Source organism: Triplophysa dalaica, chromosome 1, assembly GCF_015846415.1.
Source record: "Triplophysa dalaica isolate WHDGS20190420 chromosome 1, ASM1584641v1, whole genome shotgun sequence".
Lineage (NCBI taxonomy): Eukaryota > Metazoa > Chordata > Actinopteri > Cypriniformes > Nemacheilidae > Triplophysa > Triplophysa dalaica.
The window spans coordinates 16,842,289-16,858,142 of record NC_079542.1 but is presented as its reverse complement, the minus strand read 5'-3'; the positions used below and the strand labels follow the sequence as shown (position 1 = coordinate 16,858,142).

Sequence of the window (15,854 nt, the reverse complement as noted above, 5' to 3'; positions counted from 1 at the left end):
GCTAAAGTTCACTCAGTCCAACTTTCACAAGGTCCAAAATCCTCACACCTCGAACATGCAAGTGTGATAAACTTATTAAATGGATTACGTACCCGTGGAGAAAGTCCGCATGTGTTTTTCTGCTGGCAGTCCTGTTGATCTACACGAGAAGTCGAGCAGTAATACTTCTGCTTAACCATCCAGTCATCCAATCCTTTCCTCGCCAAACATGCGTTAACTACAAAACTACCGCCTAAAACAGAAAAGAAAATCCATTTGACACCTTCTTAAAAGCAACCGGCTGAAATGTTGAACTTTACTTCTTAACTCTTTATGCCAAGCGTTTAAAGGTGCATCAAAAATGCACTTCGCATTGTTTTATTCGGGAATCATTCGCTATTTAGATATCGTTCGTAATAATAATGTCTTCTCACCTTCGGGGCTCTCCCTTGCTTTACAAATAGCAGCTTTAGAAAAGAAAAGCGTCGTGAAGAAGGATTAGTCGAGGTACATCACAACAGCTTTAAAATCAAAGACTCGCTTTAAAACACCGAGTTTCCATCTTACCATGTTTGGAGTGAAGTTTACCCATTTCTCTGCATCGGTGAGCAATAGAGAAACATCAGAAACGAATAACAATTCCGAAAGAATGCGATATTTCAGAGCGTCCGTAGAGAAAAGCGCACTGGTCGCATACGCATCCAGCAGCGGTGGACTGATCGAGTGATCTGCCGCTTTAGCGTACTACACGCGTTCAGCGAGCGTGATTGACGCCTCGCACAGGCCGCCTCTCCCTCTGTTTGATTGGACCGAGGCGGCACATGAAAGGGACGCGGGATTCTTTTGGAGTCTCCAAATATAAAAAGAGCAGCGCGAGCCCCCGCGGGCGCGTCAGCTAAACACGTCCAGCGGAGCGCACAGCAATCGCTGGTTTGTACGAAGGATGAATGACATTAAAGAGTACATTTCGATTGTATGGATGAGCAATAAACTTCACTGTGCAGTTAGTTTGTAAAGCTGAAAGAAAGGTGATTTTATTTCGATGTTAAAAAAACCTGTTTCTGTTCCAGATTCAGGTGGATACAAAAAGTCATTATTTTAGTTTATATGTTGTGAACTTCTCGGAAAAAAGTAAACACCGGGCACTTTAAAAGCAATTTGGGAGACCGGTTTGTGAGGTAAAGATCAGGTAAGAAGAGGTTATAAAAGTGAAAAAACAAAACAGGATCGATTGAATATCTATCTGTCTGTCACACACCAAAGGGTGACTTACCATCTCTAAAACAACAGCTTGACACAGGTCACACAGCTGCAGGTAACACCACCATGAGAGAAAAAGAACAGAATACGTATCACATATAAACCAGGGGCATAGGTCAGTCAGTCCAGTTTACATTGATCTCTGCAAAACACTCACAGCAGATACCTGTGGTGCAGTGATGCATTTAGGAAACCCAGTACTTTTGGGAAAACTATTACTTGTATTCCATGTAGTTCATAAAAAAAACAATGCACTTAAGTAACAATAAAGATCTCTCTATATTTCTTGGAATTATGTACCTATTAAGTATGTAAAGTATTCAGTCAGTAAATGTGCACACCACTCTTTAAGCGTAAGCAAAGTGTACGTATACAATGTACATGAAGCGCCAGGCAAAATTAGAAGCCAGACATTCTTAAATAGGCTAGTCGACTGAAATCCTTAAAGACTTGCGTATTAAAGTTGAATGAGGCTGGGTCTGGGGAAAGGAAAGTGAGGTTAATGCATCGCCATCTACTATACATAAAGATTATTTTTTCCAGAACAAGTTGTATAGATAGGTCAAGGAAAACCTCAAACAAAACACACAAACATGAGTAGGGCATCAACGCCGCCGCACATTTCACATCCTGCCTCTCGTAGCGGAGGATTCTGTCTGGCTTTGAACCTCCCAGAAACACGCATATATACACGCACAGAGATGAGCATGTTATTATACCCTGCTCACACATATTTTCTTCTCTCTCACTTGCTCACACACTAACACACACGCAAGGGCTGGGAACCAGCCGACTAGTCGCTTTGACACACTTCCTGTGCTTTGAAGCGGCCAGTGGAGAGATGGCTTTTCCCATCATCGCCTTTGAAGCTTGCATGAGTAGGAGGTTGTGTGTGTGTGTACATGATATGGGGGAATGGAGATACTGGCCTTAACTCATTGTAATGGCTTTTACTTAGCAATACAGTCTAATAATTGTTTCTTTTAGGTTTTTCCTCTTGTGCCATTTGTACATGCCTGCACACAATAATTGAATCACACTTCTTGCCGTTCCTGTGTTAGTGTGTCCTATAGAAATTTGCATTATGTTGTTTCTTTCCAAAATGTCTACTCATCACGGAGAGACCATAATCACATTCATACTTCATTTATAATCACCAGTAAAAATCTCAGACAAAGAATGAGAGAGAAAGATTTGAGAGAGAAAGAAAGAGGAGTAAGTGGCCAGCAGCTGCAGGGTGCATGGTGGACATGTGACTGTTGCTTTTTCACGCAGGACAAAAGAGTGCTGGGTGTGTGAGAGGGCAGAGGGCAACAGTCCTGCAGTACAGTGCAGAGCCCAGAGACGGCTGCAAAATGGGGCTTTGTAAAGACCCAGCATGCCGTGTGTCAGCAGAGGAGGTTCTCAGACGTTTGTGTGTGTGTTGGGGGAGGGAATTGAGAGACAGCAGGCTGGCATGTGCGTAGTGTGTATGCCCACTGGATTAGCACCATGACCCTGTTGTGCTTCGAGTGCAGCCGCAGTCAGAATAGGCGTCAGACTTTGTATGTGATGTAGTAGGTTAGTCAGGTAACGCTAAAAAATGTATATAGATATATACAGTATAAATATCTAACATATATAAAAAATGTGATGCGAGTTGTGCTCTAGGAGCAAAGCGTCTTACAGGATAAGCCTCTTTTTTAAAGGTCCATACTTCTGTAATTAAAAGGATGCTGATGTTGTTTTTTATCTTATGGGCTCCTGGTTTAAAAAGGGGAAACTGCGGCGTCCCACTTAAGAATGCTGTTTAATCTGGTGAGACACACACATACATAATCAAACACATGTAATGCTTCTAATGCAAAATGTGTCCTTCATGGCTGTTAAGATGTTGCTAAAAGGAATCTGAGCATTTAGGGTATACTGTCTCCCAATAGGTGCGTAGGTCACAGAGACACAGATTAGTTCCTCTCAACAATATTTCAGATTTTGCGCACACAAAGTTTTGCTCTGTCACACTGATCTAAGACCAGGTTAGTCTATAAAATCCGACTATAACCATTGCTGGCAACCCACAAAACTGTTCGCAGGGCAGCTTCTCCCAAAACAGTTATCTGATTGTGTGTTCCCCCTTTGTGCTGTCTGTGCCCTGCACTGGCTGGTTTTGAAGCAGTTGGGGGTGTTTGCCCCATCCAAAATGAGGACACAATTAGAGAGCTGAGCGGAGAACAGTGGGGATCCCTCTTTGAAGTGTGGATCAAATAGAAGAGCCGCATGGTTTTGTTCAGAATGACAGAGCTGGCAAACTCACAACAGCACGGCTAATAGAGAGAGCACTTTATGATGCTCGTTAATTATCCTTTCTGTCAAAGGCCATAGTGAGCAGGGGAGAAAGGAAGGAAGAGAAGGACAGCGTATGTAAGAAAGATACTGTAATGGCACAGTGGGTGTGGATAGGTGAGTGGTAAACTACATGTAGGGAACAGTAAGACGACTGGAGGGAAATTGTTGTGAGAAGAATCATTGATAAAATGCACAGGGCTCAGGGCAATGATGGTATCAGTGAGCCCCCTCTCCATTAAGCCCAATGAGGAGGATACAGGGTACCCCTCATAACAGGGCCAAGGACACGGCTCCCAGTTTTCCTCTCATAATGGTGGGACAGGTAGTGAATAGCAGAAAGAAAACATGATGGAGGTTCCACAAAGACAAATCAAATGTGTGGTGCTGCCTGGGGGCATAATGACAAATTCAGTTCCTGATCCAAACACTGGTGGCCACCCAAGGCATCTTCTGTACTCTCTTAATTTTATTATATTTATTGCCCTATGAAGTGACAAGACAAGGTGTGATAGACTATTACAGTGGTAGACTGTTACTGTTATGCATCATTTTGCACTTCATCGTCACTGGAGTGTGGAAGATGCTGTTGTTTTCAGAGGAAGGGTCAAACAGAGGCACAGATGGCAATAAACACTGGGCAGATGTAGAAAGACAGGAAGATATGATATGTCCATGTGTTCTGTTTGGTGTTGCGTGATGAGTCCCTGTGTGCAGCATTCTAATAAATAGTTTAAAAAGAAAAGACAACTCAGAAAGAAAAAGATCTTATAAAAATGTTTTTAGACACTTTTCATGAAACTTCTAAATGAGAAAACAAGAAATTATTTCATATTAGTCTTTGTGGTTTTCATTCTATAGCCAAATGTTCTGAATGCTCTTTGAGAACATGGTGTTAAAATAAATGCATGGAGTCAATGGAGTTAAACTAAAGTCAAACAGACTTTAAATTTAATCTTGTGCTTTGTAATGTTGACTTGCAACATTGTTTTAAGTCCAATATAGTATTACAAAACTACATTTTAAAACACCAAGGCAAGACAAGTAACATTTTCAAACACATGCTTACATTTTTTTCCCTTCTTTAAAGAGGTTGTTCACATCTTGGTGCAGTGCCATCCACACAAGGTCAGAGTTGTGGCTAAGAGACATTTCAAGTCAAAACATTTAAAGCTTAACTACTGTAAGTAGTTAAGCGAACAACGTCTGTGGTGCCATCCCAAAAAGGTAAAAAAAATCGCTCTCACGAACCTTCTCTGGATCGGTTCCACGTTTGTGGAATGATCTGCCTGCTGCAACAAGATCAGCAGATTCTGTGACCATCTTTAAGAACCGGCTGAAAACACATCTCTTCTGTCAGCACCTGACCGATCATTTCTGATTTCTATATCTTTTCTACACTATCTATAAAAAAAAGAAAAGAAGCATGCTTACTTAAACTAAGATAAACTAAACGTAGCTCTGTACACTGTAGTTGGCTTTGTGAGACATGTTTTTATGCTTTTTGTTGACTAATGTTTGCATTGTTTACCCAACTTGTGAGTCGCTTTGGATAAAAGCGTCTGCTAAATGATTAAATGTAATGTAAATGTAAAACTAAGTCTTTATGGTGTCCTTTTAAGCCTATACAATTTTAAAAGACATGTATGCAAGACAAATCTTTCGTTAGGAACAAATTCAAGACATTATAGTTGGGTTGTAGTGCTCACTGTTTAATTAAGAAAGAAAAAAATACAACACTTAAATAAAAGATATGTGGTTACTCTGAATTGTAAAGGATAATGTACAGTCAGTTGATCATTAGCAAAATAAACCAATAATGATAAAATAACACATGAATATGACTGGCTGACATTTTCCACCTTATAAAATGACTAGAGTAAATGGGATAATTTTACATGTGTAAATCCCGTTACTGAAATCAGTGAGACATGCAGCTGAGAACATTTTTAGGAAAGAAAAATTTCTAATATTAAAAATCGGGATTATAATTTCATACCATGTATAATTTCATACCATACTACAAGGCTTGACTATGTTTCCTACCTCTATTTTGGCCATCTTTGTGTACAATTAGGTTTCTGAAGGACATGAGCCAGTTGTGTATGCATAGTTTTGTGTGTCCTCTGCAAGAGGAAGTTACAAGTTCCTTTAGGATTTAATCAAAACGCATGGCAGGAACTCTCACCTCTACCCAGAATCCCTGCTCTCTCTGACACATTCAACAGATGCGTGTGTTCCTTTGCTTGCGTGCAGACTCATTCTTCCTTCACATGGATACTTCACTATTGGTGTGACTGTCAGTGTGTTTGTGTATGCGCATGTGTTATAGAACATCATGGCCTTCCATGATGTGTTCACAAGACCTTGAGGAAGAAAAACATGCTTCAGTCTCACGCACCATGTGTCCTGGGTCAGCTGCACACATTCAACTATTTCTTCCATAAGGCTCTTCAGGCAGCTCTCCTACAACCAGCAGCGTAAAGATGTGTTTACGGAGCCTGTTTTGTCACAGAGCCTGTGAAAGTGATTGTGTTTGTCCCCCTTTCGGAAAACGGCTCTGTTCATCATACGTGGACACATTCAGATCTTCTAATTAGCATTTAAGTAAGCAAACGTTTTAACATTTTTAAACATACTCTGCCTTTCTGTTTTTGTTTTCAAGTTCTGCAAACTTACAATTTTATTATTAACCATTTTATGGTACAATTTGCTTATGCCTCACTCAAAGTTCTGTTATAAGTTCTAATTATTTTCCAGACACTTAAAAACAAAAAAAAATAATCGGTTACTAAATTTATTCTCAAATTTTAAAAGAACCAAAGAAGCATGTCCATTTGTACAAAAGAACCTGTAAAAATATATTCGCATTCAGGTTAAAAATCCCTTCTATATATGCCTCTGGAAAAGTTCATTTCTCACGGAGGGCCCTATCATACACCCGACGCAACGCAACTTGAAAGTGTTTTTGCTTGTTTCAGCCCAATGCAGTTCTGATTTTCCCGTCCTGCGCTGCGTTGTTTAAATAGAAAAAACATTTGCGCTCATCTGTGTGCCCATGGGTGTGTTGGTCTAAAAAAGAGGTGTTTTCAGGCGCATTGTTGGTGTGTTGCTATTTTGAGGGACTGAAAATAGACTACGCCATATATCAACTCATACCTGGTCTTAAGTCAATGGCACAATTTTTTGTTATTTAAAGAGCGTGTTAGTAGAAAATACACCTGTAGGCGGGTCCACAACGCGTTTCCACTTTATTTATTACATAGAGGGAAGCGCAGTAGCACACAAACATTTCAATGATGATTATTGTGGACATAAAGATCAAAATCCGGTCTGTCCTGTAGATGCCTTTCCTCCCTGTAGATGTCTTTCCTCCCTGTAGATGCCTTTCCTCCTCTGCTTTCCATATAGTCTTTGCTCTTGCAAAATCCGCTGTGCATATAGCGAATCCACCATGGCATGAGCGCAACTGTCTCTTAAAGTGAATGAGAGGTGAGACTTGGTTTGGTTTACTGCACGTTACGCCCAAAAACACCCATTACTTGTTGTGAACATCGGGACAACCCTTTTAGACCATTCAGGTGCACTATTGGGTATTTCCAAAGCCTTTGAGTGTACGTCAGTTAATTCAAATAATGCTTTATCTTTTCTTTTGCTCAGCATAGCAACTGGAAAAACAATTACATATGTTCTGGTCATTAGAAATAATATTATCCTATTTATCCTTGACTGGGCAGTAAATTAATAGTTAACGCACTCAAGTCTCATTACTTATTTTACTTCTTTTCCCTTTTGTAAAAGAGCAAGGAAAATTTTGAATTTCCATTATGTCACTAGTTATATCTCTGTAATTACAGAGGCCCAGCCCATGTCGAGATTTATTAAGAGCAATTTTTTTAAGTCTCAGACGACACAAATTTCAAGCCATGTCAATGAGGTCAGCATAAAACATCCACTTCTCCTGTTCACACTGTTGTTTATATCTAATCAATTAAAAACCTAACAAAGGAACAATTTAGATCCACTGAAAACCATGCGTCTTAAAGGGTGTTATCATATTAGTTGTGTAGCCATCTAGTAAAATGTTCTTTTAGTGAAATACTTGTTCCGTTTCAGACAGAACTGGAAACCCACTCCCTCATTCTCTCTTAGGCAGGATGGAGCATTTACATTCTCCAGAGAGTCTCCATGAGCTCACACAGCGCTCACTGACCCCTGAAGGAAAGGTCACCCTGCGATGCCCTGATGTCCAGCATGGCCCACCCAACTGAGTGAACCTCCAGGACATACCCTGCGGCACTCTAACAATACATTCCCTATACCTCTGAAAGACAAGAGAGAAGACATCAAACATTTCTCCTCCAGGTCTAACAGAGTAACCCAGTATTTGTTAGTACATTTGTGCGGCATACAGTTGATGATGATCCATGAACGCACAACTAACAGAAATGTGTGACATGTTTAAAGACAAAGAGAGAAGAAGGAATACATGAGAGAGAGAGAGTGTGTGTGAATCAAGAGGAGGTGGTGTGGGAAGACTTTTTAAGAGGCCAATGATGTCATCTGAACCCGAGCATCAGGCTGGTGCTGTGTAGCTCCTTGAAGGCCTGGGAAAATGTTCCTCAGTGTGAGGCAGCATCTGTGTGTGTGCCGTTAGGTCATGTGTTTGTGAGAGTATGTGTGCTCGAACTGAGGGAAAACAAAGGCTGAATGAAGAAACAATGGCATTCAATGTATCCTGTGAAGATGAAGGAGGTAGAAGGAGAAAAGAATGTAGAAAGGATGGAAAGAATGGGAGGGAAAAGAGACATGAATGGATGTTTATTGAGATAATGAGGACTGCTTGTTCTTTCCTACAGATGTTGGTTTATTATTAAATGTTGCTAAATTGAACTATATCATGGCTGCTTAAATAAAATGAATGAGAAAACATCCTTTAATTGTTTAGTGGTGACATCTGAAGTCTCTTGATGTGATGCTAACCGGCCCAAATCCACCATAAAAAGAGTGTGCATGTATGTGTCAGAGCCTTTCTGACGCATTTCTCCTGCAACTTTTACCAGCATGTTGAGGAACATCTGGAGAACGTATGGGCCTCTTCTATTAGGACTGATTTTCCCCATTTCTTATGGTCTCTCTTTTTCTCTTTCCCATGCTCACTCAGTGCCCTGTAAAAAAGGTTGATGTTGATCTTGCATAATATGCTACATGCCGCAATTGCTTTATGCTCATAGTGATCATCTTTGGGAAAACTTTTTCTATAGATCACTTCAACTAACATCTATTATACCTTCTTGTGATAAAACCACATCCAACTTAAGTGATAGTTTACCAAAGAATTTGCCCTCTTGTCATTTTAAACCTGTATGACAGTGTCAATCGCTATTGTTCGGTTGATCATTCTTAAAAATATCTTCTTTTGTATTATGCATAAGTAACACAAGTTTGAAATGACAAGAGGATGATGACAGAATTTTCATATTATCTGGGGGATCTTTCAGAAATTCTTGAAGTGTATAATTTCTAAACTACTAGTATCACCAACATTTGCCCTGTCTGCCACTGTTCTGACAAACAGTATCTACCATAACTGATGCCACTGGTTGAACCAAGGTTGCTAAATCAGCCTGATCAGGATGCTCAAACAAACACAGAAATCATCTGATGGACCTGCAAATCCACAATGTTTATACTTTGTGGGAATATCAACCTACGGTTGGGGTACTCTGCATATTAAGATTCTGTAAGGAAAGTAGTTTAACATTGAAAAGTACCAGTTTTCATATAGGCCCAAATTATTCAATAGTGACAGTTATGATTAAGCAAGTCTTTATGTTTCCCTATAAATTCACGGCAGTTTTAAATGCATTTCCATAAGACAAATCAACCAAAATTACAGTCATTTAAAATGCTATCTTACTCAGTCTATTGCCTTTTGGCCTTTTACTGAAACAACATATAATATGAACTAATAAAAACAGCAATGACTGACTATGCAGTTGAAGTTGACCTTTTCAGTGTTTATAACAATCCATCAAGTTATCCGCAGTGTCTATGTTTTCTCTTTTCAAAGGCAGCTGAACTTTGATCTTACTCCATTAACTCTGCCATAATCCCAGATGAATATTCTAATAGTGATACGAGGAAAAACCTCTCACTTTATGTTCAATCAGAGGAATGCTTTTCAAAACATCCCACCCTGCCAAACAGAAAATAGAAGCCAGGCAGCCATGACAAATAAAGAATGCAGTAAAAAGAGGGAGAATGTGACCGAGGGATGCAGAATGGGAGAAAAGTATAACAACAGCTATAAAGGTGTGTTTTCCTCCATTTCATTTTTTAACACTGAGAACTCCAAAGATCCACTAACTGTGGCACAAATGTTTGAGCATACATACAAGTGGTATTAAAGCTTCGGTATTCCAAAGTTCAATAATTACACTACTGAGATTACATGTGTGTACTGGCAAATACTATTTTTATAGAACAAATTTAAGTACTTAAACACACAAAACAAGGAACTGTATATGTTCAAAGGCTAATTTCACACAGTCCTTCCTCACTTGCATGTGTTTGCATTTAAACCAATACAATGCCAAACATTAAACGTGAATTACACTAATTGTAAAACAAATAGCTAAATACCTGCACACCACATACAAATTTCTACTAAACGCCTGTTTATCCAGAAGTAACGTTCTACAAAGCCTGTTTGGCCTGCGCTTACTTTCTGGCTGCTGTTTCAGCCCCACAGCAGGTTTATTTAGTGGAGGTTTTTCCTAACAGGTTTAATAACCTTACAGGTCCTTTCCAACTCAGAGCGTTCTAAGGATTTTTTTCATCGTATGTATACATGTGTGTGTAATTGAGAGCAGACGCTGAGGGGCCAGTGGACTCTGCGTGTTTCCACAGTGATGTCAGCTCTGGCGATGGGGAAATGTGCGGCAGAGCAGAATGTCTGAGAGGCCGGGGTCTCTCTCTTCATTGTTGTATTATAGCCTATATCATCTATGACCAGCTATTTAGGGGTGTTAGGGGGTCAACATTCATGTATAGACAATTATTGTGATATTAGAGAACCATGAGTATTGATATTGTGTTAATGCACGACAATATCAATATCAATAATTCAGCACCCATTTTTCTCAATTTTGCCTTAAAGGTACAGTTCAGGCAAAAATATTTTGTCATCAAAATCATTTACTCTCCCTCAAGTTGTTCTAAATCTGTATACATTTCTTTGTTCTAATGAACACAGAGAACGATATTTGAAAGAATTCTTTTAACCAAACAGTTTCCAAACCATTGACTACCATACACTCTTAAAAATAAAGGTGCTTAGTAGGTTTTCCACAGCGATGCCATTAGAAACATTTGTGTTTCCACAAAGAAACATTCAGTCAAAGGTTCTTTAAAAAAACAATCTCTTTCTTACTTTCTTATAATCTAAATAAATATAAGAACTTTTTGTGAAACATAAAGGTTTTAAGATGTTAAAGGTTCTTTATGGAACCAAAACGTTCTTCAATGGCATCGAAGAATCTTTTGAAGCACCTATTTTTAAGAATATAGGCAAAACTGCTTAAAAATTATTTGTTCTGTTGAATACAAAAGAAGATATTTTGAAGAATGTAGGAAAGCATAAAGTTTTGGGGCACATTTGACTGAACATAGAAATGTATTGTATACAGATTTCAGGGTGAGTAAATGATGACAGAAGTTTTGGGTCTACTGTCCCTTTACCGGCTATTAAAACTCTCTTTCTGTATCCCTACATTCATATTTTGTATGTGATTCATTGGTGAGAAAAGCAACATAAATTAAATAAAAGATTTGTTACTTTCTGTATTTGCTTTTTTTTATAGTTTTTGAAATAATATCATTATCGTGAATTCTTTTGGCCATAATAAAAGTCTACTGAAAATCTGAGGATATGACAGCCCTACTATTGTCCCAGAAGGACCCAAGTTAATCTCCGTTTCACTCATAATTGTTCCCTGTCTTGATGGGTTCTTCATTAGAGATTTAAAGGAAAAGTGAGACTATTGCAAAACTTTCCACAAAGTTGACAGTGCTGTAAAATTAAAAGGAACTATGCCTAATTGCCATGAGGTTGTACATTTGCTCCTGTTGGCATATTTGTTTTGTGAATACTTCTCTGTATAACAAGATATTATTCCACACACAAGCTGGATTAGTGAAGAAAATTAATACATATACACACAGCCCTACATTAGGTTCTCAAAAAATGTGACAATGGCCTACAACTAAGCAAAGCACAGTTGAGCAGACCTTTAGGGAAAACAATAAACACTGAGGCCTAATAACTCTCTCTCTCTCTCTCTCTCTCTCTCAGTCTGATTTCTAATTTGCATGTCTCTCATTTGGCAGTTTTTTGACTGCTGTGCATAAACTGTACCAGACATTTCAAGGACACATACACAAACACTTACGGACAACATACAGATAAACACACACATCCAGACAAAGGCGCTCACAGCACGCACGACGTGTCATCTTCTGTTGCTGCCCTGACCCATTTCAGCCTGCTCTGGATCATTTGCATGAGAGGATGCAGGAGATGAATGCCAAAATCAACATCAGTTATAGCTGTCATCATCTAACAGCCAAAACAGCTGCAGCTTTGAACAACACTGCAGTGGCTTCAAACGGGGGAACCTTTAAAGCACAGCTCCACACAGACTCAAGGCCAGGCTGTTTATAGACCACTGATCCTTTATAACACCAGCATAACCAGTAGAACGACCTTGGCACAGATTACATTACTCAATGTATGTTAATCTATATGTGGAGTTATGCATGGTAAGTGATAATGTAAGTCATTTTTCATTTTTGTGTATTTGTTCTTTAATGTATGAGTGCCCTGGTATGAAAGGTTGTTCATAGTTTAGTGTTCCCACTTGTGGTTTAAAAAAACTGCAGAAGTTTCTCAATTTGTAAATTGTAACAATTAGTAATAGTTGTCTGAGTTACATAGATCAAAAGTGGAAAGCAAAGTAAGTAATGGAAGAGTAGAGAGAAAAGGATACTTTTCCAAACAGCTTTTTTCTCTAAAAGATTGAGAATAACGATGAGCTTAATTTTCAGGTATGTTGGAAATTTGTCTTGGTGACAGTAGCTTCACTGTAAGAAAAATAAAGTTTAAAATTCACTTACTGCAGCTTTTTTGAGTTACTCAACTTTTTTGTGCCAAATATAGTTCATCTAACTCAATTAAATGAGTGATGTCACATGTCTCTCATCTCAAAAAAAAGATTAACCAATAAGAAAATGTCTGAGTTTACTTAACTAGGGATTTACGTCGTCCACCCAACTCAAACGATTAAGCTTTGATTTAATTATCTCCTACTACTTTTATAACTACTACTTTTATCACTCCACTTATAGGGGAAACCAAAACTGCTCAAACAGTTTGTGTTATACACAATGGCCCGGTTTCACAAACAAGGTTTTTCCTAAAACAGGACTATGCTTTGGTTAAATTAGGATATTTAAGTATCTTTTAATAAAATGCCTTTGATAAAACATTACTGGTGTGCATCTTGAGACAAAACAATGGCAATTACATATTTTAAGCTATGTCAGGGCAATTTATTTTTATTTAAGACAACTTAAACTTTCATTTTAATCTTGGACTAGTTCTAAACTGTGTCTGTGAAACAGGACATATGCGTTTTCACAAGCAGCACAGTGACATGCATTTATACCACACAGACCTCAATCATGACGACAGTCATCTTCCTCTCCAGTGAGCTGTTAACTTTAATCTGATTTGAATAAAATAATAATGTAATTGTCATTTTGTGTAAACTACATCAACAATACAATAACCCTTTCTAATAATCTTATTGACTTGAGGCTCAAAGGTTGGTAGACCCACACTGAGAGAAGGTTTAACATTGGAATGGTCTAATCCATTATGTTTCTACTCTACTCCTACAGCTACATCCGCTGAGAAACAGCATATGTGAAAACAGCACAACGACTACAAAAAAGTCAAGAGACAGTATTTTACTCTGAAAGGGTTGTGCAGTTTTACTATACTTTGGGAGTTACTGGTTGCCAACTGTCCAGTTGTATTAGTTTGCTATTTGTAGATTTGATTATACCTGATAATATACTCCAAGTTACAGTATAGAAGTATGCTGTGGGAGTGTATCTTACATTAAAGTAATATGAATATATATTATATCACTAATATTACATTACCATAAAATATACTACAGTTCAGTTTTAAACATAAGACTAAAATATGATGTATAACCATAATATGTTATGAATCGATGCAGGAAGTTAGGGACAGAACATAAGTGTGGGTTACTCCAACAAATGGACTCCATCAGCAGAGCTTTTTACTTAAAATGAAGGGTAATTTAAAACATTAGAACAGGATGAGAGGAGAAAAGGCAAAACCCAAAGGCTAAATGTTCAATTGAGCTCACATAAGAGGGAGGGAGAGGGACAAGATTTCCAATCCGCTTTGATGTGAATTCTTTAACTGAGGTCAGCTTTGCGACCGCTAGACAGCAGCTCAGAAGCCCCTTCTTTAGAGTCCATCTGCTCTGTATGGTCAAGGTAATTTTGACCCACTTGGCCTACTTTGATCCTCCATGCCACCTTCACAGATCCTAAAAATCTGCCAGATTTAATCAATCCTGAAGCCCGGAGGTAAAAATCAGAGAGCGTCTGAGATGAGCCACTATACCAGCTGTCAGCAGCACTGTTGAAAGCACTTTCTGATGCTGACAGTCAATCGCGGCGACTAGCTGCTAATAGGTTGAACAATTCATTCCCGCTCCGTGCTCTCTGTTTTCCTGTCTAGCTCTCTACTTTTTCACTTTTGAGGTTCCTTTCACATCGCTGAGCGGCAATAAATGCAAGTAAATAATGACAAGTGCTTACACGACAATAGCTAAGCGAAAAAAAGTGGAACGTTCTCGGTTGATAAGATTATTTATAAGGCAATTACTTGTTTGCCGGTTGTCTGGAAACCTAGTTTTAAACACATCAAACGCACTGAGGCTTATTGTTCCTGTCAGAATATCGTTTTTTTCTTCGAAGTGAACGTTCAAACTACAGGCTAGAGTATATGGGTGTTGATTTTTTTCATGCTTGGATGCATTAATTATTTTTCTTATTATTGTAGTGTTCGAAGTACCAGACAGATTGCCCTCCTTTTTTTTTCAGAATGAGCGCTAAATTGTGGTCCCAAACTTCGGTCAAAGACTAAGTTGTGACGCCTGCTTAAAAAAACAATTCATGAAAAACATACATTTTTAAAAGAAAAATGATGCTCTGCACTTCTGGAAGCCGTCTGATGAGAGTTAAGTAATCCTGGACGGGATTTCTTTGGAGTTTTTGTTAGTTCCCACAGATTTTCAAAGTACCTAAAAAAACAGAGAGTGCGATAGAGAGCAAGCGAGAGCTGGACAGGAATGTTCCCAGCCTCCCGGAGAACGGAGCGAGAAGAAAATAAACGCTTAAAGTTCCACACAAACATGCAAGAAATCTGAAAATAATTTGTGCGTCTCCTCTTGGTTGCATTTGCACATTACTGGCTAATGAAACCCCGTCATGTGCTGCTCTGTGCTTTGGAGTCTAGCCCTAATGCTAATTAATTGATTCCTAACAAAACTGTATAGCAATTACAACATTTCTGCAGAGCCAAGCTTTGAGTGAGTGTAGAACATTAATAGCATAACCTTCATTTAAATAGAAAAAAATATTTGAGACGTCTCGAAACAGCTTCTGCTCATTAGAGGGAAATCTGTTGAGTTGTCATTAAGGGATTCCTACTTCCATTTTCCCTCATTCCCCGCACAACCGAAACGCCAACGGAAACAAGTGAGAAAGAGCGCATTATTTCCCTGAAGTAGCTTAGAAGTAAGAGCTCCAAAGACATTTGTTTTAAGTTGTAAATGGTCAACCATTCAATATTATTCTTTATTTTATATAAAAAGGGCGAAACTTTAAAGGCTGTTTTTATGCTAATGCAAAGCTTAATTGGCATTAGCAAAATTGCTGTGGCATGCTGAGGGGCTGTGAGATTAGCTAGAGAGAAAGAGCGAGATAAAACCTTCAAAAGGCCTATTTCAGAGGAATTATGGGTTTCCTTTGAACATCTTCCAAGATTTAAATACATTAAAAGCCTGTTGGCATACATGTAAATTAAGCAGTACCAAAGCGTTCCAAAGAATTCATGCTGGATAATGCCAAGGGTGGGAGGACAAATAAGAAAGAGCCCGATCACAGGGGAAGTGCAGCCAGAGATC

At 38.7% G+C, this 15,854-nt stretch overlaps 1 protein-coding gene across 3 annotated transcripts in view; it reads right to left on the bottom strand.

Moving 5' to 3' along the window:
* Positions 1-15,854, bottom strand: part of nkd1 (NKD inhibitor of WNT signaling pathway 1) — a 67,467-nt gene that overhangs the window by 20,987 nt on the left and 30,626 nt on the right. For 2 of the 3 annotated variants that reach the window (XM_056743346.1, XM_056743427.1), the window contains exons 1-3: positions 547-711; positions 414-446; positions 93-232 (exon numbers count right to left, since the gene is read on the bottom strand). In XM_056743346.1, the coding sequence (XP_056599324.1) occupies positions 93-232; positions 414-446; positions 547-571 (198 nt within the window). In that variant the 5' untranslated portion in view covers positions 572-711. Of the gene's footprint in view, positions 1-92; positions 233-413; positions 447-546; positions 712-15,854 lie in introns of those variants that run through there. The other variant, XM_056743508.1, reaches the window with a different exon arrangement.